This window comes from Bombus flavifrons, chromosome 7 (genome assembly GCF_040668555.2).
Source record: "Bombus flavifrons isolate JBK064 chromosome 7, iyBomFlav1_principal, whole genome shotgun sequence".
NCBI lineage: Eukaryota > Metazoa > Arthropoda > Insecta > Hymenoptera > Apidae > Bombus > Bombus flavifrons.
Genome location: NC_138448.1, coordinates 10653299 through 10680052, shown reverse-complemented (window position 1 = coordinate 10680052; position 26754 = coordinate 10653299). Strand labels below are relative to the sequence as shown.

Sequence of the window (26754 nt, the reverse complement as noted above, 5' to 3'; positions counted from 1 at the left end):
CTTCGCTTGAAAGGAATTAATTGCTGCGAGTAAAAGCGAGATCTCAACTTCCCTCTGGTGTTCACGAGAGAATGAATAAAAATTACATTATTAAAAGTCATATTTTTCAAACTTATCCTGCATTTCTTAGCATCAATCTCATTTTACAAAGAGGAAGATGCTGGCCATTTCTAATTTGCTCTTATGCTCATTAGGTGAACTGCTTTTTTTCTTCTGGACATTTCCACATTCCGAGTAAACTAAGTCGAGTGTCATTAGTGCGCAAAAAAAGCTCGTCGTGGGTAATCAACGAATTTTTTCAATTTTCGAGTGTCCCTTCGCTGTGTAATGAGATACTCATTTCCATTCGGGACGCGCACTTGCTCCAATTTTACGAAGGTTCGAAAACCTGTACGTACATAACACATATCCCTATATTAACCTAAACTAGCACTAGATCTATGTATATAAATAAAAGTATTGTAAAACGTTGATCAGTCAAATGAAGGGCAATGCAATCGTATTTATTTTATTACCAAAATCTGTTTGTTTTTCAATTGATTGTTACAGTCGCATCAACCACTATAATAGCATGTTAATGACTAAGTGGAAATCAAAAGTTGAACTCGATAATTCCTTGAGAAGATTAGTCCATTGTAAAAATTTTGGTAACTCGACCCTGCGTTATGAAAGAATTTATTGATCGTGGTAACTTGTGATTAGTAAAATTTCGCTAACATTCATTCCATCATACAGGAAAATCGCGGTTATATGAATAAAATAAAACCGCCCCGAACAAATCTTCTTCATTTTCCCCCATTTTCAAACGCATTTTCAATTTTAATTCCACCAGCCTCGCTCCCTAATTTCGTCAAACTTCAGTGCGCTATACTCCTAACAAGAAAACCCCATCAACGCGTACCTCCCCTAAGCCACGCCTTTAACTAAAAAACAAGTAGCGTTGAACAAGCCATTAAAATAGTGTCCGAATACCCTTCTTATCTGAGAAAACTTTCGGTGAATTTCAGGACAGAACTCCCGGAGCCGGCAAATTAGTATCACTTTCAAGCTCGAAACGAGTCGGGGGTTGAAAATCCGCGGCGAACGTCGGGATTGATTGAACACGAGTCCTTTGTCGAGTCCATCTGGCCGACGAAAAACGGACAAGCCGACCTGAAAGCCAAGCGCCCTTCTAACGAAAGAGAATACGCGAAAATTAGAAAATCCCGTCGGGCAGAGTGACGCCTGGCCATTGACTGGCCAGCTCTGCTCGACGAGCAAATATTTAGCCACGGCGAGCGGATGGCAAACGACGAAATAAGGACGAGAAGCCATTAGGCCACTATCTTGCTTCCAGAGAAGCGAGAGAGACCTAGCCCTCTCCAATCCTCGAGCAAAGCCGGCGCCAAAGAGGTGAACGAGATGAGGCCACCTGGCTGCCGGCATACCGCTGTAAAATATGCCCCGCTTTACACGCGAGTCTCTTCCGTTCCTCTTCTTCCTCTCTCTTTTTTTTCTTCCTTTTTCAGCCTGCGTCTGCTATCGTGCAAAAGGTGGCGCGTATTATACTCTGGTAACGAGAGCAGAAAAGATTTCATTGAAGGGGCCGATTGTTCAGTAGCAGGATGTTAATCTCTCGACGTACGATTTTGTCCGATTTAACTTCGGTCACAAAATGCACAATTTTCTTCTCAGCGGAATTGTTTCTTGGTTATACAGAATACGACCGAATGATATGTACGTAGAGTGCCGTAAATAATTATAAAGTGAAATTTTTGTTTCTAAATTCTTCGTGATATTAGAATTAGTGTTGGAGTCTGTAATTATTCACGGCATTGTACAAGCTGGCAAAAAGTAAAAATATATATATAGTATATGACGCTATAGATAAAAGATTCTAATAATATTTAAAATATTTGTAATTACTCTACAAATGCACTTAGTACAGACACTGTAGACATTGCAGTATTTAATACCTAATTTTTAGGGGCAAATGTTAGCCTAAACACGTCGTTTTACAAAAATGTATGTATTCAATTAATTTAGCAAAAGTCACATACCCTGGAATAATTCACTTCTAAAATCTTGAAACTGAAAATCTGACATTATCCTGTAAGAGTTAGTTCTTGCTTCTGATCCAAGCGAAACGTCTATGTAAATATCTTCAGCACTAAAATTACCTTATGCCTTACGTCTGGTTAAAATGAGAATTTTTTCAAGAGAACAAATATTTTCGTTCGCCCTGGACAAACTAATTTCCCTCGTATTACAAGATCCCTCGAAGAAAAATGACATTAAAAGAGTCCGCAGCAGGATGCTGGTACGATCGTTAATGCGAAAGACGATTTTAAACATGCCACTTCAGAGCGTAGGATCCGAGCGCGTTTCGAGGTAATTAATGGTCGAGATAGAACCAGCAGACACACAGAGATCCGTTGCGAGTTGTACAGCTCGATAGATGAAGAGAGATCAAGAGCAAAACTCGAATCTGAAACGCGAAGTCTGTACCCGTTAGTAAACCGGTGAGTGATGCTACGAATTCGAGTTGCCATTATTGAGGCAACGGTCACTGAGTTCCAACACGGCTACTCTTCATTGTAATTCGGGAACAATACAATGGTATCTATATAACCAAACAACGATTTATAAACCAGACTTGGATAAATTTTACTTGAAATAAAAATAAACGATAAGAACTTCAGATAATGAATCATTTTTACTGTATTATTATTTTCATTTTAGAAATAATATGGAACGAGTAATTCTATTTTCTGTTAAGATCTAATAAATCATTTTTAGTTGGTTTTCTGTTTTAGTTAATTTTTGAAGTACAATAATAAATTATTTGGATTCTAATATTAATTGAAATTCTTAATGTCATACTTGAATATAGCTGAATTGTTTCATCATGTATATAGTATTATCCCGCGGAACTGTTTCAATTTTAATCGATCATCTTTGAATATTACGTGCCTGACTTTGTCTGTACGAGACACTGAGGAAATCTGTATTTCTAACACAGTTAGCCATGATAGATAGCATAATAGGATCGGGAACTATATCACGAATTATCTTAAGAGATATACGTAAAACGTACGATATTGTATATCATAAGAGATGTACATATTCGATTTTTAATTTAAAACCATTTACTTACTCAGGTAAGGTATATTATATATTACTACAATGCGAGATTCTTTTAATGTCTTTAGGGTTTTTAACTTAAATCTAATCTGTATAATAATAATTTCATTACGTATGTGCCATAATTTTGGCATTTTATAAATTGCTTATAGCAAATAGGTTCAATTCTATTGTACAGTTCTATGATCATTATTTTCTATATTTTTCTACGATTTTCAGCTTGCTTCTAATTTAATTAACTCGTTAGAACTAAAAAAAAGTAATTTTATAGTATACATTTCTTAATTCTACTGAAGCATCGAATTTAAGTACCGAAACTAAAAGAAAATTTATTCAATGAATATTCTCTTTCACTTGTTATAAAGTTGATTATCAAATGAATTCCCTACTTTGCATAAATAAGACTCGATAAATAATCTGACTAAGCGCAATAATTTCTCAAAAATATTCCTCGCCGTCGGTTTCTAGTTGAGAAACTCTATTTCGCTCGATCAATCGGTAACTAACGACCACGGTTATTCTCACTCTACCAAATACTTTAATACAGTTAGTTCGTGTCAGAAATGCAAACTAATTTAGCCTTCGAACTTCGATATAGCTCGTCTTATCGTGAGAAATTATTGCCGGAATATATCCTACAGTTACGGTATAACATCCAAGTTTCTTCCCTCGTCTTGTACGAATTTAATTAACAATTGGGATGCAAATGACATTAATCCATAGATACTGTACGATTATTCGTAAGATGGGAACGAATCAAATTTCCATGCGAAAATTGCACCATTTGTTGATGGAAATTCCGCACTTGAAACATAGCACTATTCGCACAATATGATTTAACATATAGCTCGTTGAATAAACCGTACAATTATTTGCAGGCTTAATTAAAATTAGCGATTAAACATCAAACGTACATCAATACAAACAAAACTTGAATATTTCATTTTCTGGCTTTAAACAGTTTTTAATGTACATTTATTATAAACACTATTCTAAATATACAGTACAGATAATCAATTTTTAATCAGAATTTATTTTTGTTCGATTAATTTATGACATGGAGGAGGATCTACAAATTATTTAAACTAGATTCAATAGTTAAAAAAAGCATCTTAGACAATGTTACATGTCGATTGTATTATTACAATAAAATACAAAGGGCACTCAAAAGTTTTCATACCATTTTCGATGGTGGTGTAAGAATATTAGCAATGAAAAGAATTAATATTATTATATATTTCTATGTTATTGGTTGTTAAATTGTTCATGTATTTCATCATTAATTATTAAAGGTAATTAAATTTGATTTACGAGTAGTGGTAAAAAATGATGGAAGTCAGAAGTTGACGAATAAAAGAACTTCTCACACGAATAAGGACATCTATTTCTATGCACGAACAAAAGTAATCTGCTTGAGAAACTGACTCTAAAAATGCTTCGTTGTATGATTTATAGGAAAACAGAGCACGTTGTCTTCATTAATAATTCCATGCTACGAGTGTGGCTAAATTCACGAAGAATCAATAAAGCGGAAACAGAAAGAGGGAGGACGGACAGGCGAAGTTGAATCACCCTCGGCACGTGCCTCTTTTCGAAACTGATTTCTCCTTTATTCGAATTTCTGGTCACATATTTCGAGCCTCATTGGCATATTATAAAGTAACATTGATATCGGGCACTGGGTAGGGATCATAATTATGCATGGAAAGGAACTTGTTCCTAGAATTATTGTATAATTCTACTCGAGTCCTCACCCTCATTTCTCATTGTCAGTGTCACATTACTAAAAGTAACATGGAATTTATTTTCTTTCCTTGTCTTTGTTTCCAGTGAATATCAGGATAAATAAATTAATTTTTTTAATGACTCAACTTCAATATATAAGATGCTTCGATACGCTTGTGAATTCTTTTAATGGATTATCCAAAATATGTTAAAATAAGAAAATTCAAATGAAAAAGAGATTATTTTAAATATGTAAGTTTTGTGTAATTATAAATTACTTCTTCTTTATAATAAAAAGGACTAATAAATGATATTACAATTTCTTAAATATTTCATGAAAAATGTGTATATCTTTAGAATACACTTTGACTGGTACATAGGTATATTTAAATTGTAAGCATATCTGTTTGCTCGATGACTATCTATAATAAGCTATTATTTAAATCGAAAAATTATTTTCTCTGCCAGAATATTTCTTTATAGTATGTAAAATTGTACCACACGAAGTTAGCTTTTACAAAAGTTACATGAGATAATCCAATTTCCATATGTAAAGAGACAAATAAAAAGGGTAAAGAAAGTATGGAAACATTCCTGGGATTTTTGTAGAATTTTGCTCGAGATGCTTAATCTGTGTTTTTAACTGAACTCGTAAAATCGGAAAACACGTTATTCAGGGCATTTAATCAAGTTTCAAATATACGTTGGTACACTCGCGTCATTTTCGTCTTCATGGCTATTTCTTTTTTTTTTTTCTATTCTTGTGAGTCTGGATACCCCGTGTATATATATAAAATATTGCATCGAGATAACACGAAGTTGCACACCACGTTTTTTATTCACTTAGCACGTTCGATATTTCACGTGGTCGCCGCGTGCAAGAAAAATGTTTATTGGAAAACGTGAAAAATTGATATCCTGCGCGGCAACTCTGGGAAGCTGTTAAAATTTAAAATACATCTCTGTGAAAAGCATGTTTCACGTCGAACTGAGAATATCCGAGATACGCGTATATAAAATAAGAATATAAAGAAGGAAGTGATAAAAACTTTGATATATGTATCCATATAATCGTGTGAGCGGAATATTGTGTGAAAATCAAAGCATATTTAAAAACACGAGTGAAATTATTGTATAAAAAAATGAACAATAGGCTGCGAAATTTTATACAGTATTTAAAGGAAGATCCATCTTCTAAATTATAGAAATAAGATACATAAAAATAAGAATTTGTATAAATATTCGTAATCCAATTATTAAATTACTTTAAAGTACAACGTTCAAGTATGAATCAGCAAAAATATGAAATCTGTATCGCTTATAAATTACGACATAAAGAAAGCGATGTTATATCTACACACATACCAAATTTTCAAAAATTATCGAAAACGTATGTGATAATTTTCTGTCTTCGTTTAACGAAAATTTAAATGAGTTTCAGCGTTCGCTATTTCAGAAAGGCTAACAACAAACATCTAAATTTTAATTAGTGAGAAAGAAAATGGGAGAAAATGGAACGCGTGTATATTTCTAGCGTCATAGAAGGAAAAGCAAATGTAAATGTGGCAAGGTCTGAGTCAATATTATTTGTCGGGATTACTACGTCGAAATTGCTCTTCATCCAGCATTGTACAATCAAAACACGTGCTTGGCATACGTGCTTAACTCCTATGACTCGATAATTATGAATTTTGATATATATATAGTAAACAAGTAACGCGGATTATTCTTGAAATACAATTATTCCTGGAATGTTCATCTACAGCAAATATTGCATTTAATTGTTTATGCTCTTGTTTACTCTGATATTGAACATATATGCAGAAGCAGCAATATCTAATCATTTTTAACATTATTATTTTAAGGTACATATAAGATACAGATGAAGGGACATACCATTTTATGTTAATTTGCTTGAGTCAGAGTTTTCTATATTATGAACTTTCGTGTTAAAATATAACAAATAAAATTTGTAATTTAACTGTAAGTTATGGTAATTTATATTATTTTAAAGTACTATTATAAGCGCGTTATAATACCAATTATAATAGCAAGTAATATAAAATGATCGCTTCTCATTTAAAGTACATTATAATTATATCAATTCAAAGCTCTAGTAAAAGCAATAAATTATTTAATGCTATAAACACAAAATTATATGTAAACCGCTTTCATATTTACTGAGTCATCTAATGAAGTTCATGAATTTATAGCACACTGTTCGTGAAACGTTTCTTATTGAATTTCTCTTACTTTCACGTTAAATATGGATATTTACTTGTTCTCCGGACAAAACTATCATATGCATTACTTTATGAACATTAAATAAGAAAGTTGCTAATATCAGATATCGGCAATTTAATAATGTAATATCGTAATATTTAGTAATTTCCGCTTGCCTATATTTCACATACCAAGTATAGTGAATTCTAATACTCGGTATTCTCGTTATTCTACCTAATAATGAAGAATTGAACATTTCACTTACAAAAGAAAGATATTAACCGCTTCATGGCGCTTATGGCGCTACTATAAAGAAGCTTACCACCGTAACTACGTTATGTTTCTCTTACAACCACACCTACGACTTTCATAAATAATGTTTTCATTTATCATTTAATAATAATATTATTATACTAATCAAAACATATGAGACAGATAACATATCATATTAAAATGATGAAGTAAGTCATTTCCACATGAGATATAAACAAACAATCACATACCTGTCATCTTAACACAAATAACCACCAAGAATTGAAATAACTAATTTTCATAGCCAAACAACAGATCACTTATTCAAAGATTTATATCTCAAACCAACCGCGTTTTCGAAGAAAAATACCAAAGCAAAACTACGTTTTCGTAAGAACCCAATTTATTACGCCACCTTCTACTTGACACGCTCAACATGTAACACTAGTGACAACGTCGCGTTTGAAAATGTCAAACGAAAATTTCGTCGAGTCGCGATAAAGAGGACGTAACAATCCGAGCAGCGTGTGTGGTGCGTCTTCGAAAAAGCGAGTAACGTGGAGCGGGGATAACTTCGATAAAGGGAACCTCATATGTAGGGATTACGCGGTTCCTCTCCCTTTTCATCCCTATCGTGCAGCTTGACCTCGGTCGCGCGATCCTCTTGGTTGTTTACACAGCACCGTTGAAATGGCAGACACGGAGACACGTATTTTGCGAGCTGCGAGCGCAAACTTTGCGTTCCAAGCTACGCGATGTGCGTCAGTATGCCTAGACATCGGTTATTGCCACGTTTTCGACGTTTCTGCGATTGTTTGCCCTCTCTCGCCCTATACAACGACTAACGTACAGCGACAATGCCATCACGGTTTCCCTTCGCGACCTGCCACGTGCGTATGTAACAATCGCAGCTTTGTTATGCCGCGGTAAAATACACGCAAGTGTTGTTACAGTGATATATTTCCTCGGCGCACGAGTTATGTCACGAGGCACCTGCTGCATTTGTAATGACGGTGTTACGCTTAACTTGGTTACACCACCTTTAAGCATTGTGGCGTTTAATAAAGTGCGGTCGAGGATATTGGTGGATTTATGTGCTTGGTTTTGTTTACATTTTGCATCTTTGGTTTAGGAGATAGGACTGTTTCGTATAAGAAAGTAACTTAATCGATGGTAAAACGTCTGATGATTAAGTTGTTCTTGTATCTTCTTTTCTTAATTTTTTCTCGCATTTTTATCTATGTATGTGGATTTATCTATGTAGATTAGGAGAAACGTAATAAATGCTTTGTGAGATTGTGAAATTTACCGTGGAATTCTGTGAACAGACCTATGTACAATTAGTATTTTAATGTAATTGGCTTCGTGTAATTGGCTTGAGAAAACTAACATGTGCGATGCAACGTTTCTTTAGAGAAATCGTATAGCAATTAACATATTATCGATTAACTTATACTAACTACGCTTATTATGAATTTACCAAGTCAAATAATCCACTCTTAAATTTGTATCGGATCGAAATTTGTAAGTTAAACATAAGATCTTCACGCGGTGTTAAATAGGTGCATAATGCTGATATTCGAACACGCAATTACTAACTAAGTACACAGAATTAGAAATTTAGAAAATCAATAAAAAAACATGAATTTCCTTTTTTATATAAAAAGATAGGAGACGAAGATTTAATTTTGTGATGTTTCTACATAGGTCACGATCTTCTGTTATTTAGAAAAAAGAAACTAAAAGTATTTATAACTTTACAAACATTTTCCGTAATTTATCTTTTCAGCTATCATAATTCTACTACCATTGGTATAAAAGATGACAATTATTTTATTCCTTCCGACGAATCAAACACGCAAAGCTATATATATATAGTGCACGTCAAAAAGTTGAAAAACTTCTATAGCATCTAAATTATTTAAATACATCAACCACAAACCAATATTTTACGTCAAATGCTAGCAAAACAAGGTTGCAAACGGAAGTGGTAAAAATGGTACCAAAAACAAACTATATAAAACGAATCAAGAAACCACGAAACGTTTTTAATCTCTCGTGGACCACGATATTTTCTTGGTAGCAATAACGGTAACCAAATACGCTAGAAATCCACGGTGTGCAAAGTAACAGTGCATTTTGACGATTGTGCAGTATTATACTCGATATATGACTCGATACGTATGTGTTCGTATATATTTTTCATAAGAGAACACATTTAAGGATCATCAAGTAATATAAATCAAGTAATATAATGTAAATTATACTTGTTATTAGATAACAAAATATGTCTCTGTCTTATTTTATTATTAAACTTTCTACGAATCTGAACACGAGCTATTCCCTTTCTGTTTTAAATATAATGTCAACCTTTATTTCCGTACACTTGCTTCCTTTTTATACAATGTTATCTCCCCAACAGTTTTTAAGCACTGACAGTATTATTTTTTTTTCCAAACACACGCCACATCATACACACACCATATGTGGCATAGATATCGTGGAACGCGCACGCTCTATTGTCATCATCGAGTGGGTTAAGATAATAATATGCGTGTGAAATGTTTTATGAGTTTGTAAATCCTAAATTTTAGGAATAGGTAGGACGAATACATAATTTTATGTTAGTCGAATTAGTAAAAAATATCACCTTTAAAATCTATATCTATTTACATATATGAACTGAGATAAACTATTTTTCAAAAACAAAGTTTTCCTCAGTTTATTGGTCAATTCCTTGGAAACTCAACTCGAATTATAAACAGATATATTGAATTTTTGGTTTGAATTGATGTGAGATTTACGACAGTTCCTTCGCCATATCAAGGTAACATTACTTCTGGAAGATTAGCTTTAAGTAGACTGTGTCGTTTTTGCTATGTAAATGCCATTGATATCGATTTTGCAATTATACGCTTACGTAATATGCTGTATCATTCATTGATAAGAATATAATTCAATATATTTTGAAGTTGGTAAACTAAACGTCTTATTAAAACTTGTAAACATTCTGTCACAGATAATAATATTTGTAGTATATTTGTAGTATACAAAAACTGATAGTATATATACTATATATATATAATGTTATATGAATTATATAGTCATCGTAATTATGTAATCATTATATAAATTATGTAATCGTGATTCTTTTTCTATTGATATAAAGGAACTCTTTTTCGTTTATCGTATAATTTACATAATATATACAAAATAGTAATCAATATTATAGTAACGTTTTAATTAATGTTTAATTTACGGATGTGTGTTATTTTGCATACATATTAGAACTGTAATAAAATTTTGAAAATCAAGTTCATTGCTATAATATTCTGCAATATATAACTGTAATAATAATAATGATAATGATCTTAGCAATAATTATTGCAATAATAACAATAAAGAATAAAAGAATTACCAGAGCCCTTCTCATCCATAACTTTACAAAACCATATTTTGTACGAGCAACAAAAATAACCAAGCGTCCAACTACTTTCGAGCATCAGAATATTGTACCGACATCAATAGACTGCGGATTTCTATGCATATACATAAAATTTTATTCACTTCATTCATTTATTTAATATAAAAGAGCAATACCGCACAAGAAATCTACATTGTGCAAAAATATACAAAATATCTAAACTATATTAATCATTGTAATATTCAGGTAAGTGAAACAAATCTCTGCACGCATTCCATCTCTTTAATTACATTCATAAAAAATTAAGTCCGCATAAAAATTCGCAGTTTAGTCATCGATGTTACTCAGATAGTTAACAAATATGTTCATTATTGAACGATCAGAAGCAAGTTTCCACTTGTTTTCAGAATTTGAGAACGATCACTAAAATGCCACCTGGAATCTGGAGTAAACATCAGAATGCTTGGAAACCGCTCTAATTCCTCGATCGTGATCGTCAATCGCCATCTCTGACCTGGATGCAAGGACAAATCCTCGGCATTCGAGGCTCGAGCTCCTTGTATCCAGCAGGTAGCTCTTGAGTGACGTTCGTGAGTCATGCTATGTGAACGGTGGCATCGCATTCGCATGCAGGATACCTTCTGGCAATTTCAACGGAAGCCCGGAGCGGGAGATCGGAATTGCCCACATTGTAAACACGTTTATTAACTCGTGCACGCGAGTTAAGAACCGTGCGGGTAGAGCGTATTGAGGTAACACGCGTAATCTCGCTTTGTAACCACCGTCTATGTATACACTATGCGACCATGAAACGTCTCTGACGTAATACAGTTTTCACGAATTATTTTTGCGATCTGAAGAGATCGTCAAATTGATATTTCGTGATACGAATTAGAAAATTGAACTATTTTTTTATATACAGTATAGTATCCATATTTCTTTTAATCACAGTATACGATTTCGTATGCAAGTTGCAATTGTTGCTTGTAATTATCTATTTAACTAGTAATTAACAAAATAATATTTGTTACTGACACGATACAAATCATTATAAGTTATAAGTTAACTTAGGCTTGATATTGTATTATTTTATTTGAGTTTACGCGAAAATATTGAGAAGAGTCTAATTCATACGTGTAATCTGCAATTGTGACGATGTTTAAGAGAATTCACTGAACAATGTACAGAATAAAATGCGAAAGTTTAAAATTTTGATAAGAAGGTTAACAGCATGATAAAAAGGCATAAAGTAAATACACATATTACTTAATATACATTATCGATTGGGTGGATTTAAAGAAGAGTTATACAGAAACAGTAACACTTGACATGCTTTTTAAGGAGCGGTAGTGAATTTATTACACAACCTAACTCAAATTTACATTTTCGTAAATGTGCTTCTATGTCTTTGTGAGTTTACAATTCGCAATTTATTCCGTTTGAATAAATTTTCTTCCATTCGAGTCACGTATTGAAATCTACATTTATTTGAATTTAGGCAGATTTACATTCGTGAATTTTTCAACAGACAGCCTAAAAGTTCAAGTTTAGATATCAATACACAACAGATGTTATGACTTTGATTCGCAGGCAATACCGTAACACTTGCGAAACATCTGTGCCTTTCATTTTGATGGACTATAAGATTACTTACAATCTCTAATAAAAAGGTTTTCCCTTGTGATTGTTTATTCACCGATAAAACTTCGAAGAATGTCCTGTAAATTCTAGAATTCCAAAATATACAACAATCTATGCATTTAGTTTTAACAAAACCTTTCAACTAATTAACGGAGATAAAAATCGATATAGCATTCTTCTTATTAATTTACTAAAATAGTATTCTGGAAGGAATTAGTTTAACCGAAGCTTACCATTTTTTAAGATAGACACTCTACGCATCATTACAACATCTTATACGCATATTGTTCTTCTATTCGGTTTGTCTCTTTGGAATAACATAGCTGTATATTTAACCTTCGTAACCTCAGACCGTCAGTTGTTAAATACAAACAATGCAGAAGTTACAACAGTTAGTTACCGCTTAGCACTTGTAAACAGTGGACATTAGTGTAAGGCGATCTGGGTAAAACGTGAATACAGTTTTTGAACATTTTAATTCTGGAATGTCAAAATTATTGTGTAGTGTACTTTTTATTGCTTACAATTCAATTAGGTAAGAATGGACTATGGGTAAATCAAAGAATTTACTTGAAAACGAATGGGAACAATTCAATTAGGCAAGAATGGACTATGGGTAAATCAAAGAATTTACTTGAAAACGAATGGGAACAAATCGTAAGGCTGCGAAAGCAAAGTAAAACCTTCACCGAAATAGCAAATATAGCGAACAGGTCAGAAGCGGCTTGTAAGTAAGCTTGGTATAAATTTTTAAAGGCGGGCATGTATTGCGATCAACCGAAAAACGTAAGACCACGGAAAACGATGCCGAAGATGGGTCGCTGGATTCATCGATTGAGCGAAAAGGATCGTTTTCGTAGTGCAAATAATATTGCTGAGGAGATAAACTCTAAAAACGATACACAAATTAGTGCTAGAACTGTTAGAAGAAGATTAGAAGACTTCAATTTAAGAGGACGAAAACCCCAAAAGAAACCACTGCTGAGTTATAGGAATTGAAAAAGACGACTTGCATTTGCTGAAGCTCATAAGCATTGGACAAGTGAAGATTGGTAAAAGGTATTGTTTTCAATATTTTATAATTATGTTTTACTGTCAATTATCAAACAGGAATTAATCAACAATATTTAATGAAATAAAAGTATAATTTCAAAGGGAATCTGAATTGCACAGTATTTATTTCCAAATTTAGCACGCACAGATAAGCATAAAGTATAAGCGTATAGGACTAAATAATTTTTGTGTGATCAATCATTATATTTTACTTATTTATTATATTGTACTGTATAAACTATATTCTTCTATAAATTTGTATTGTTTTACGCTACAGCAAATTATTTCTTCTACCAACAATTTACGTATTTTGTTACAAAATAAATTGATATTAAATATATGTTTATTATATTTAAAACAATGAATAATAAAATTTTGCCTTGGCAAATTTTAGTTGATTCCATAATCGTTCATCAGAACTAACATCTCCGGTATGGTCTAGTGGCTAGGATACCTGGCTCTCACCCAGGAGGCTCGGGTTCGATTCCCGGTACCGGAATCCTTCTTTTTGAAATTTAGAACGAAATGAATGAAATATTTTTTAGTCTTCGCGATTGTTATTTTTTACTATCTATTAAAGCATTCATGAAATGTGTACATTTTGCACTTATCTAAAAAAAAAAAAAAAAAAAAAAGTTAGCCCACATTAAGAGCTAAAATCAAATTTCATATTAAAATCACAATATGGATTAAAAACAGCTATTTAATACATAAAATAAGTTTATTGTAAATAAATAACAATCTCTAGAAATCAATTTTATCTATTTGAACAGTCGTTATCAAACCAAAGTATTTGAATGATCGTTTCAAAATGTCCGGACATTTGCTCATTTTGGTTATACAGTATTGACAATGTGAGAAATATACGTTTCAATACAGTCTATACTTCGTAATGTACGATCAAAGCCCCGTTTTACGACCGCTATTTTAAGACGTTTAGCTAATCCCAGAATACAAATCGATTCCAATCCATTCGCCGTTACGAAAAGGAATGGTCCTGTTAGAAAAATTCAAGGGCCTCCTTGTCACATCGATGAGGCAAATTTCTCTGTTATTTTTTATCGGCTGTCCTATATATCGATACATATGATATAGGATATTTCAGGATGGCGTATCCTCCACAGATGTCCTGGTGAAAGCATAACATGCGGATGGAGTCTATTTATCGACACTCAAAAATATTTTATCCTTACAACTATTTGTTAAATCAACAGTTACAGACTTAGACCCCTAAGTATATAATTTTGTATAAATCTTTCCTACATCATAGTCTCACTGAATCACGACTCATCTTAAAATTAGCGTAAAGCTGAGCTTAGTTCACGCTTGTTACAGAAGCGAAGAAAGTAGAATTCGAAAGTAGATACCTCTTGGAAGAAAATGCATCGTGGGAGGGAGGCAACGGGTGCAGATGCAACGGTACCTTGACAGTCACGTTTCTCCACGCCCTGTGATTATTGAATATTTAATGTCGGTTGCACGACGTTTGACTTCCTGATCCAAGCGTGCAAACCGTAATCGGCGTGATCATGCGATTTAACAACGCTCTGAATAGCCTTTGTCCGGAGATTTAGTGCCATCGATCCAAACCGCGTTTCCAACCTCTATAATATTACGTTCCGCTTTCCATTTCGTATCGTATCGCATCGTCGTTGCATGTTTGGACACACGCTATTCAAATTGTGCAGCGTACGCGTATTAGTTAGACGTCCTGCGTGTGTGTCTTCGACGATAAATTGATGGCTGGATGAAAATAATTCCATGCCAAATAGGTTGCTTATGATAACTGATCGGTAATTTATGAATATTTAATGGATTTTGCGGAACATACAGTAGCTACAAAAAGTAATATATTCGCACAGCATCGTATTTATTATAAGGTTTTCATAGTAAATAATCAAGTCCAAGTATTTTCATCTGATTACAAAAATGTTGTACTTACTATGAAAATAAGATGTAAAACCTAATAAAGAAGATTGTTCATTGGAAAGTAAGAGTATGTACAGATACCTTTTGTACTGTATGTTTCACTGTATGTTGTATCACTGTATGTTTAGTACAAGCCAAAATATAGAGAGATCGTAAATTAACCTTGTTTATGATCGAACTTTCTAATATTCGAACTATCGATGCCGAAATATCTGATATTATAATAAAAATCATTAGTTTTATACAGTTATGTAGAGAAAGAGATTATTAATAAAGTGTTAATTTGTAAACACGAACACTTTCGCGAAAATGCTGGAAAGCTAGTAACAATGAACTTACTCATTTCACAAATACGGAAACACAGGAAATCGCTGGTTTACCGCTCGAAATACAGGCAAATGCACATGATTCACCACACATAGTTGCATTGTAACTTGCGATGTTACTCACAGACGCCGACTTAGTGTGAGGGAAATGTATCGGACATCGTAATTGAAAACGTTATTAATTTTAACTTGCATAATAAAGCGATATTACCGTATTATCTTTATGGTAATAAACAGATGAGATGTTGAATGTTACAAATATTTCTGTAACAATTAGCTATTTTTTTATATACATTCGTATTACATAAAATTTAAGTTTCTTTTATACCTATATATTATTTCTTGGTCTGTAGGACAAGGGTAGGATGCAGAAGGCAAAAGCCTACCTAAAATACACAAGGAAAAGTTACACACATAACTTACACCGCTCGGACCGACAGTTTTATGACGAGACCCTCTAACAATAACTAGATCCCGAGCACTCGAAAATGTCTGTTGAGATTCCATGAATCAACCGACGTACCATTCTTTTGCTGAACGTTGCTTAAAGCGAATTTGAACGAGTCTTTAACCATAATTGTAGAATATTTTTAAATTACTTGTGTCTTAAAAGCAAAATATATATCTTGTTACGTCGCCTAAAACATCGGCGCTGCAGCTCTCGCGACCGGGCAGCCGATGGCCTGCGTAACGTCATTTCGACCCTCAATAAACCTGAGGACCAACCATAACTTTCTCTTTCATTGTGTACACATGTATCTTCATTCAATCCGTTGTCCTGAAAGATTTCTTAAGGCTAAAAATATTTGCGACGCACATCAGGTTTTTAGAGAGGACCTTGGGTTTATTAGGCGCAATTAAAAACACGGAAAAAGCGGGTACGCGCCCATTAGGAAAAACCGAACATCTGTCTAATAGAACAGGCTGGGTTTTCCTATGCACAAGGTCACTCACGAACCACGTTGGTCGGAGGCTTCCTACTCATCACTTCTCCTACGACTCTAGGAGGGTCAAGTCGCAGACTTCTCCTGCTACATCAGGAGGGTCAAGTCAACTTATTTAGTCATCACCGCTAGGTCAAGTCAACTTACTTCTTCTACATACTACAACGTCGAAGTCTAACATCCAAATCTAACGTCTATCAAGTATCCTCTAGTGCTACGTCCACTAACATACGAAATTCGACTGTACGAGTCTTGCTCTACTATTCATATCTATCTCATCTTCGTGCGACAAGCTGTTATCGACGATTTGTATCTACTCAACAGTGTAGTCTAAGTGTTGGAAATATATATTTTATAATTCTGTGAATCACAGTGTTATATAAACTTAATCACCCCTATTATCCTAACGGAAATCAGGGGATCGATCAACTCGTGGTGTCGATTAGTATAATCGTAACGGGAATTTACGACTCCCGTTGACGTCTCTCCTCGCGATTGCGTCTCCCCGCGATTGGTCGAAATTACATATCTTTTGTCTTATAATATAAACATTAATTGTAGAATATTTTTAAATTACTTTTGTCTTAAAAGCAAAATATATATCTTTTGTCTTATAATATAAACATTAATTGCTAAAAATATTTAGAGGTATTTATATATGTATGTATATTATTTCTTTCTTAATTAGAATTAATTAGATTGTCCTGTTTCTAATTCAGCTAATAGTGTAAGCAAGAACATCTAGAACCGGCCTTTCATTATTTTTTTATTCAAAGAAGACTTAAGGCAAAATTTTTTGAGACTGAGTTAAGTTTTTAATAAATTGAATTCAACATGTAAATTTAAGATTTGTTTCCTTTTTCGTCATTAAATATTTCACAAGAATAGAGCTTGCACAATTTATTTTATTTCGAGTTGTTAAAGAAAACATTGCTGAACTAAAACACAAGTTTAAATCACCATAGATAAAAAAAATTTGTCGAAATTAACACGATTGATATAACGAATAGATAAAATGCAGTTCATTATGTTTTATTTTGTTTACTTAATAGGTAGTTTACTTATTATACTACATATGAACAAATTTAAATTTATTTTACTTTATTAAATGCTTATTAACTGTTATAATTTCCAACAATTGTATGGTTTTACTTTACATATTATTTCTTACAAAATAGATAAGTTTTATATGAGATTTTATTTTTCAAGTATTGATTATGATTCGAATATTGAAAATTACTCATATGAGCGATTAATTCATTAAAATTTTATATAATAGCACATCTTCCCTTTAAATAGAGTTCCAACATGACGCAGGATACGAAATCCGGTATGGTCTAGTGGCTAGGATATCTGGCTTTCACCCAGGAGGCCCGGGTTCGATTCCCGGTACCGGAAATTTATTTTTGAAATTTTTTCTTATTTTATTTTGTATACAAATCCATAGTATTTCTTAGTAAATTAATGAAATTATGTACGAAACGGATGACCTTTCCGATCTTAATGACCTTAAAATATGTTGTCCAGGTAAATATTTTAAAGAACTTTTCCCTACAAATGTTACCGTCGCTTGGTTTTAATTTTGGAGATATTTACAAAAGTTTCTCTTTCGATTTTGATAATCGAACAGCCCCTTTTCCAATATCATGGCTGAAATGTTTCCAATTTCGAATAACAATAATACGATATAAAAATTAATATGAATTGTAGCGGTATCGGCAGCCTTACGGCGGTCGAAGAATAATTTAAATCAAACCTAACCCATCGATTTCTCTTTCTTCTGAGTTGAAAATTAATGAAGCATAACCGTAACGTCAACTAAATTGATGATTTTTGCAAATATCTCGGAGACTAAACCAAGCAGCGGTAACATGTATAGGGAAAAGCTATTCATGGCGTTGACTTTGTCGACATATTTTACGATTATTGAAATTATAAAGGCGTTCGGTTTGTAAATAATTATCTAACATAATTTGAATATTAATATATAAGTGGAAAATTATGTTCAAAAACTACGTTTTCTTTAAAACTTAGGAAGGACCCAATATAATCCGGTATGGTCTAGTGGCTAGGATACCTGGCTTTCACCCAGGAGGCTCGGGTTCGATTCCCGGTACCGGAAATTTATTTTTGAAATTTTTTTTCTTATTTTATTAGCATTAAAATTCATAGTATTTTTTAGTAAATTAATGAAATTATTAACAAAACGGACGGCCTTACCGATCTGAAGGACTGAAATTTTTATCGACGAATTTTAGGAATTTTATTCTGAAGAATTTGTTCTTACACATGTTACCGTTGTTTGACTATAACTTCAGAGATAACCGCAAAAGTTTCTGTTTCGTCGACGATATGATTTTAATAATCGAACAGCCTGTTTTTCAATATCGTGACTAAAATATTTCCAATTTCGAATAACGATAATGTGATACAAAGATAAATATTAATTATGGCGTTATCGGCCGCCTTTCGGCTGTCGAAGAAAAATTTAAGTCAAACATAACCCAATAATTTTTGCTTTCTTATGTGAGTTGAAAACGAATGAAGCGTAACCGTAACGTAAACTAAAGGTTTTTGCAAATATCTCGGAAATTGAACCAAACAAGGGTAACATGTATACGGTAAAACTATTCAGAATGTTGACTTTGTCAATTTGTTTAAGATTATTGAAATCAGCGAGGTCGTTCTCTTTGTAAATAATTATCTAAATTTAAATATTAATATATAAGTGAAAAACTGTGTGTTCAAAAAATGCGTTTTGTTTGAAACTTAGCAAGGACATAATATAATCCGGTATGGTCTAGTGGCTAGGATACCTGGCTTTCACCCAGGAGGCTCGGGTTCGATTCCCGGTACCGGAAATTTATTTTTGAAACTTTTTCTTTTTATTTTGATTGCATAAAAATCCACCTTTTTTTAAATAATGAAATTATGTACAAAACGTACAACCTTGCAAATCTTAATGACGTTAATAGATGTAGTCGAATTCAACATTCTGAAGAACTTTTCCCTATATATATTACCATCGCTTGGCTTTAATTTCTGAGATATTCACAAACGTTTCTCTTTCAACGACAATACGATTTTGATAATCGAACACCTCTTTTTTCAATATCATGGCTGAAATGTTTCCAATTTCGAATAATGATAATATAATACAGAGATTAATATGAAGTGTATCGATGTGAAGAATAATTTAAATCAAACCTAACCCATTGATTTCTCTTTCTTCTGTGAGTTGAAAATTAAAGAAGCATAACCGTAACGTAACCTAAATTAAAGGTTTTTGCAAATATCTTGGAGACTAAACCAAGCAACGGTAACATGTGTAGGGAAAAGCTATTCAGAATGTTGACTTTGTCGGCGTACCTTACTTACGATTATTGAAATTAACAAGGGCGTTCGCTTTGTTAATAATTATGTAACGTAATTTGAATATTAATATACAAGTGAAAAATTGTGTGTTCAAAAACTGCGTTTTGTTTGAAACTTAGTGAGAGTCTAATATAATCCGGTATGGTCTAGTGGCTAGGATACCTGGCTTTCACCCAGGAGGCTCGGGTTCGATTCCCGGTACCGGAAATTTACTTTTGTCATTTTTTTAAATAATATATTATTGTTTTTCATAAAATTAAAACATACTTTTTCGAAATAGTATTAATAAAGAAAGAAATATATTCCATATATATTTATATGGTTATATAAATTGGATATTCGAATCATTTTCTTCAAACATTTTTCAATTATAATCTTCTTATATATATAATTTGACAATTTATGAATAATATATGAAATGGTTAACACGTATACAGCCGGAAAGAATTTGTTGGTTATCTTACCCCATAGTGTAGTAATTGATATGCGATCATATAAAAAAACTATACATCGGAAGCTTCATTGAGCGGCTGCATATAAAAGTTATGAGTCGGAAAATGGGTGCTGACGCGATTGTTACTAATAATTTTAAAACATATGACAACTTGATTTCTTGAATGCATAATTTTGTAACATCTTTCGATTAACAATTAATCATTTCATAACCCCAATGAAATAATCTGTATTTTTCGAAAAAAAATTTGTAAGCGTTACGAGTATTACAGAAATTTTACATTTCACTATTATGTTGAGGATTTTTAAAGTAAGAATACTTTGTCGAATGAGAATAAGAACTTACTTGAAAGAAAAAGATCTTGGAGGGCCTGGGCTGCCTGGCATAGGAGAGCCCATGTTTCGGCAGCGGCAAGTCCTGTTCCTCGCAGAGCAAGTACATCTCCCGCTACTACAGCGAGACCAGGTCCTCCGTTCAAGTCCGTTTGCATCCTACAACAAATAAATCCCATACTTTAATAATGTGTTTGTTTTAAAATATCTACAGAGATTATAAAAACAAAAATTGTACGTATATGACATACGCAACTTTATTTCATGAAATAAGAATATCATATCTTTTTCTATTTATTATTCTATTTAATTTACTTAACCTTCGAAATTTATCAAACGAATTAGATTAAGTTTCAATAAATTTATTTAGATATCGTTATAGGTATTAGTCCGCATAAAGGAACTTTCATCGTTCAAAAAATTGTTGATACCGAAAATAACCGTTTATTTTTTTGTTATTGGAACTTAATCCAAACTGAGAAATGGCTGGGGTTAAACAGTGAAAATCAGGCGATGTCACTAAACTGTATAAGTAGCAACAATGAATTTACATAACATGCATTTGCACTCTATTAATAACACAAGTTAAAAATTAATTTTAAAGATTCTTGACATAGTTCACAATTTGGAAGGCAGGTATAATAGATGCTTTCCAGTTTTCAAGGTAACAGATGTACTGTGATTAACAATGTTGAGGGATCAGTTAAACCGCGCATTCTTGAAGTTTCGAAACTACGCTATGGCTAAACGCGTGCCCTTTGTGACGACTTAATGGACAAGTGTCGTATTTACGGGAATAGTTAAACGAGTTAGAACAATATACTCGGTAAAGGAAGGCCGATGAAAGAAGGTTTACAAGGAATTTCAATTAACTTGTAAATATCACGAGAGCTTTATAAATTTCAATGTATACGTTAATACATTGGTAGTTGATGCGATGTTAAACCTACATTAAACAAACGTGAGAAGAGCTTTAGAATATTGAAGCTTGACAACAAGATCTTAATATATGTCTAAGAAGGAGGAAACATTTTGATTTATTTAATTCTTTATTAAAATCACAAAAAGAAACATTTGGATTTATTCTCTTGATTCAAAATGATACTTGAAGAGCGTCATGATCATTACACTGTGAATATTTATGCATTTCTGGGAAATCTGAATGTACAGAATGCAAATAATTTACAGAAAGGTAAAAAATATTCAGAGTGTAGTAGCTTTTTCAGTATTTAATACGTAAAACAATTTTCTATTTAGATTACATTTTTTAAATTATACTCCACAGATGTGAAATTGCGTAAAAGTCTGCTATCTAATAATAACTAAAGAATGTATCCGATGAAAACCATCGCAAGCAACCCCAAACAATAAAGAGTTTCTCGAAGAACAATATAAAAAGAAATAATAAGCTTATAATTTACTAAACAAAAAAGAAAAATAAGAAAATAAGAGAAGGAAGAGGAAGGAAAGCGGAAGATCTCATATATTCATCATTGCATCGTAATATTGCCTTATTCCTCTCATTGTTGACAGAATGCAGTTATGAAATCATGTACATACGTATTCTGATCAAGATCGAATTAATTAAGAAAGCCGCGTTTCGGGCGTATGGTTCGTAGTCTGAAATGGAGCGGAAGCAACGAGACGAACAAAAGGGGACTGAAATAATCGAAGCTCCGCTTCGTGGCCAACAAGCTCGATACATCCAATATGCACGCCCCGGCCTGTTTACATTTGTTTGTTCTGGACTAGCTGCACGACACGTTGCTTCAATCCTGTTCCACCGTAGCAGCCCACTGTTCTCGACTTGTTTCGTGTTAGACGCAGGCTTATTGTGTTCACGTTTGAAAAATCGATGAACAATCTAAAGTCTCCTCTACAAAATTCTCACATGGTCTTGTTAGTTTATAATTTCCAATGTATTAAACTGTTGAGAAAATTTGTAGCGAAAGTTAAGGAAGATTCAACTGGAATTAGGATTTTCCGCTTTTTCCGATAAAAGATTGGTTTAAATAGCTTTCACAGCTCAGTTATTGCAGCTAAGTCGCTGTTACTTTTTTCTTCTTATCACCGTTCTATCTGAGGCATTTAACTAATTGTCACATTAATAATTCATTATCTGCACTTATTAATTTATCGTAGGAAGCTTTTATGTATCTACGTGTTATACAAAATATTTCGGAATTTGTTTATCGCTTTAATGAATAAAATTTGAAACTGAGCTGAAAATATATATAGAATATACATAGAAATGGATCGTTGACTATTCAAATACTTTTGTGATGTATCCGAAATATACTACTTGCCCTAAATATCTCGCCCTAAATAGCTGTTACATCCATTTCTAAATTTGTTTCAAGCCTACAAATTTTTCATTTTTATTTATTACGATTAATAAAAACAGAATGTTCAATTTGATGTTTAATTAATTTAATTGAAAAATAATACCTCTATTTCATATATATTTGTACATCTTATCCACTCTCCCTATTAATATTTAATTTTATTACAATTTATTACTGTTTAATGATGCATTCTAACTCTTCACCTCTGCTTTCAATGTGCGCATATTCATAATATCATTGCGAATAAATACAATGAAACAAACGTCTCAGATAATTCAGTTTAAAGCTTCCTAAATGTGAGGTCTTAATTCTCCAAATTGCGTTAGAGAATCCATTTAAATGCGCTAGAAAATGTGTGTGTATGTGGTTTTGTGAAATAATTGAGGATACGTATGCATTCGAGAAAAGCACCTGAGAGTCAGCTGTGAAAGAGAAAACATGTGAAATTGGTCTGTGTGAATGGAAAAGCTCGTAATTACATTTAGTTTCAACATCACCTTCTGTTTAATATGTAAACATTTATATCGGATTTATATCGGGTTTCCACGAGTACCTTGTTTTTCTTATATCTCCATGATACATTAATATTTTCGCTAGTAAAACAATTTATATGCAGAATTTTAAAATAAAACGCAATGAAAAATACAATGCAGCATAACAATACATGTATTTCATGCACAATGTGCGATAAATTATAATATAACATACTAATAGGGGAGAAATGTATTTAACAAATTCGATAGTTATTTCTTAATTAATCCTTTCTTTTCATAATCAGTTTCTGTATCGGTATAAAAATATTAAATGTTTCAATGTTCGACAAATTCCTTCACAAATTTTATAGTCGTAAAATCTCTTTTTATGATCTGAATTTTAATCGTATCATTGAAACAACGTGACAATGATCACTGTTTTGGCTCTTAATTTTTTTGAACTGTATCTTCTCTTTGGTTATTTTCCTTTGGGTTCGTGCTTTACAGTCCCTAGGAGATTTTATTCTCTATAACCCGAACAAATCATATTAATTTTCGCGTCTAATTACTATTGAGCGGAAAGTAAACCCTTTACGTTGCTATTCTTCTCGTTACTTCACGTTTATACTATCTCTTCCACCATTTTCTTTCTTCGAATATCTTATACATAAAGAGCGTGAAACACACGAAAGATAGTAAAATTGTATGAAATACTAAAACCAAATATTTACAACCTATCTACACTTTAATAATACCTATTGAAATATGGCATCCAATTAGTGTCATATGGAGCCGAAGAAAACATTAGGATTAACAGGAACACTTTCAAAAACACCTGTGTTTATATGTAACTTCAACATTATGTCCATTCTTTCCTTTCTTAAGCTATAATCTAATATGTTTACCTTTCTTTTATTGCGTGAGGGAAACACGAGATGCGTTTCCTATACTTAGGAGCCCGTACCCTTGGGCTAGACAAGGTGATAGTAGTCTACCAACTAGAAACCTTTCCTTTTTATTTTCATTCGATGAAATGGAAGAAGTCTCTCTCTGATCCTGCTGTGACCATAAAAGCGGGAGGGGAAGAGGGTTAATACCTTTTTCTAAGGCCTAAAGCTTAAACCCTAAGCTAGCAAGTGGAAAACGCTGACAAATCGTTGAGTAGGTGCTTTGAAATGCAGCTGATGAAGGACAGTGACTAGGAATTACTGACTACGAACCCGATACGAAGAAGAAGAGCAAGAAGAGAAACAGTAGCGTGTCGTTATTTTCCTATTACAATATATTCACTTGAAGATAACGTTACTTTGGTCAATATGCCTTTTTGGATAGTACACTTTCTTACTTATTTATTAATTATTAATTCGTAATTCGAACAAGGGTCAGATGTCCAACAGGTTACATATTATTTCGAATAGTTCCAAGGAGAGCGAAGAAGAGAATGGTCCGTAGCACGGCCATATAAACAGGTTTGGATACTCCGATACCGAAAACATTGACGAAACCGTTTATCTTTTGAGTCAAAAAAAATCAAGATGGAGGGCAAGCAAAGGTCTCGTTTTGCGCATGCGTGGCACGCATATACATAACATAAATACTACGAATATCTCAGGCAGAGACAGAGACACTCTACCTATTTCTGTCTGTCTCGCAGAACGAGAACTTCTTTTTGCCAACTGTCTCGTTTTTTGACTCAAGAGACGAACGTTTTTCCCTAGCAACATAGCGAGTGCACAGACGTGTTTATATGGCCGGGTTCCGCACAGTACAACCCTAGAAATAATGATCTAGGCATGCCAAGAAAATTACTGAGAAAATTCAACTAACACAAAATAGAATGAATAGAAATTGAGAAAATGATCGAGTTTACAGAAGAAAACGATGTCGCGTATGTGTTACGCTAGTAAGAAAAATATATGTGTAACATTTGCAGATTTCCATCGCATACAAAAACCTGTTTTCAAGAATAGCATCCAAAACAAAAGTGTTAATTTTTCAATATGAAATGTGTATTTCTATACGTACTATTTTTTATAAATGTGTTATTATTTTGAATTTAATTCTGCATTCTTCTTTCGTTATTTTTATTATATACTTTTCACAATTGTAAATAGTCTTTTTTCTTCCAGTAATTACATGTTCAATAAATGACGAGTTTTCTTATTAAAAGAACGACTTTACTGCACATTTTACTTCGCGCATTAGGTGGAACCAATTAGCACTGTTCCCGCCAGAAAACATAAAATGCTTAAGCTTTCGAAGACTTAAATTAATTTTTAATTCTCCGGTATTAATTCTCTGGATGATTCACGTGATATAGATACAAGCACATATGAACATTGAATTCCAATCAATTTCATCTCAGCCCAAAGCTATTGCGGCTCGAGTAGCAGCAGTCGGTCCGAAGACCGAGTAGCCACAGATCGAAAATGAAAACTCGTTGGCCTCGGCAGGATCGATTTTTAATCAAATGCAGAGCACCTTGCATCCGCCAGTACCACATCGTTTGCAACGACGCGTGCAGATTTACCGATTGTAAATCTTCGCATCGAGTAGTCGGCCTGAAGGATAGCGGACAGCTAGATCGATCTGTGTTGAAATAATGGTGCCGTGTATTCCAGTTGCTATCTCTTGCCAAAAGTCCACTTTTATCAATTTTATCATTAATTAGTGATCCTTAGCTAGTGATCCTTATATCAACGATAAGTAGATAAGTAATACTCGTAATATTATATTAATGCAGTGATAAGTAAATTTATGAAATTATATATATTTAGGAAAAGTTGAGGCTGCAGAAGTGCACGATTGCAATATGATATACAACACTGTGTAAAATATCTAAAGTGTGGTACGATAAATGGAAGTGATATAGTGAGATTGGAAAATTGGTCAGTGATCGAAATTTACAATCTTCAATGATCGCAATAATTCATTTGAGATATACATATTTAAAGATCATAAGAATCTCGTTCAGGCCCATCGAGGATGTTAATTCAGAATCAATTTTTTCTTCGAATTGTATCTAAATATATAATATATAAGTGATTGTAACTTATATAGAATGAATATTTTCGATGCTCTAATTTTACCACTCATTAATGAACTGTTGAGTTAAGCACATTAACGATGACAGGT

The 26754-nt window shown here is 33.0% G+C and overlaps 1 protein-coding gene and 5 non-coding genes across 16 annotated transcripts in view; 5 read left to right on the top strand and 1 right to left on the bottom strand.

The window, feature by feature from the left end:
* LOC138181414 (tyrosine-protein phosphatase non-receptor type 13) overlaps window positions 1-26754 on the bottom strand; it is a 149921-nt gene that overhangs the window by 49303 nt on the left and 73864 nt on the right. For all 11 annotated transcript variants that reach the window (XR_011173511.1, XR_011173510.1, XM_069116171.1 and 8 more), the window contains exon 3: window positions 20815-20960. Coding sequence is in view for 9 of the 11 variants with exons in the window: in XM_069116171.1 (XP_068972272.1) it covers window positions 20815-20959 (145 nt within the window). In the remaining 2 variants the exon portion in view is untranslated. The remainder of the gene's footprint in view (window positions 1-20814; window positions 20961-26754) is intronic.
* Window positions 13869-13940, top strand: TRNAE-CUC (transfer RNA glutamic acid (anticodon CUC)). The gene has a single exon. It is a non-coding gene; the product is annotated as a tRNA-Glu (tRNA).
* On the top strand, window positions 17967-18038 carry TRNAE-UUC (transfer RNA glutamic acid (anticodon UUC)). The gene has a single exon. It is a non-coding gene; the product is annotated as a tRNA-Glu (tRNA).
* TRNAE-UUC (transfer RNA glutamic acid (anticodon UUC)) lies at window positions 18691-18762 on the top strand. The gene has a single exon. It is a non-coding gene; the product is annotated as a tRNA-Glu (tRNA).
* TRNAE-UUC (transfer RNA glutamic acid (anticodon UUC)) lies at window positions 19430-19501 on the top strand. The gene has a single exon. It is a non-coding gene; the product is annotated as a tRNA-Glu (tRNA).
* Window positions 20151-20222, top strand: TRNAE-UUC (transfer RNA glutamic acid (anticodon UUC)). Its single transcript has one exon. It is a non-coding gene; the product is annotated as a tRNA-Glu (tRNA).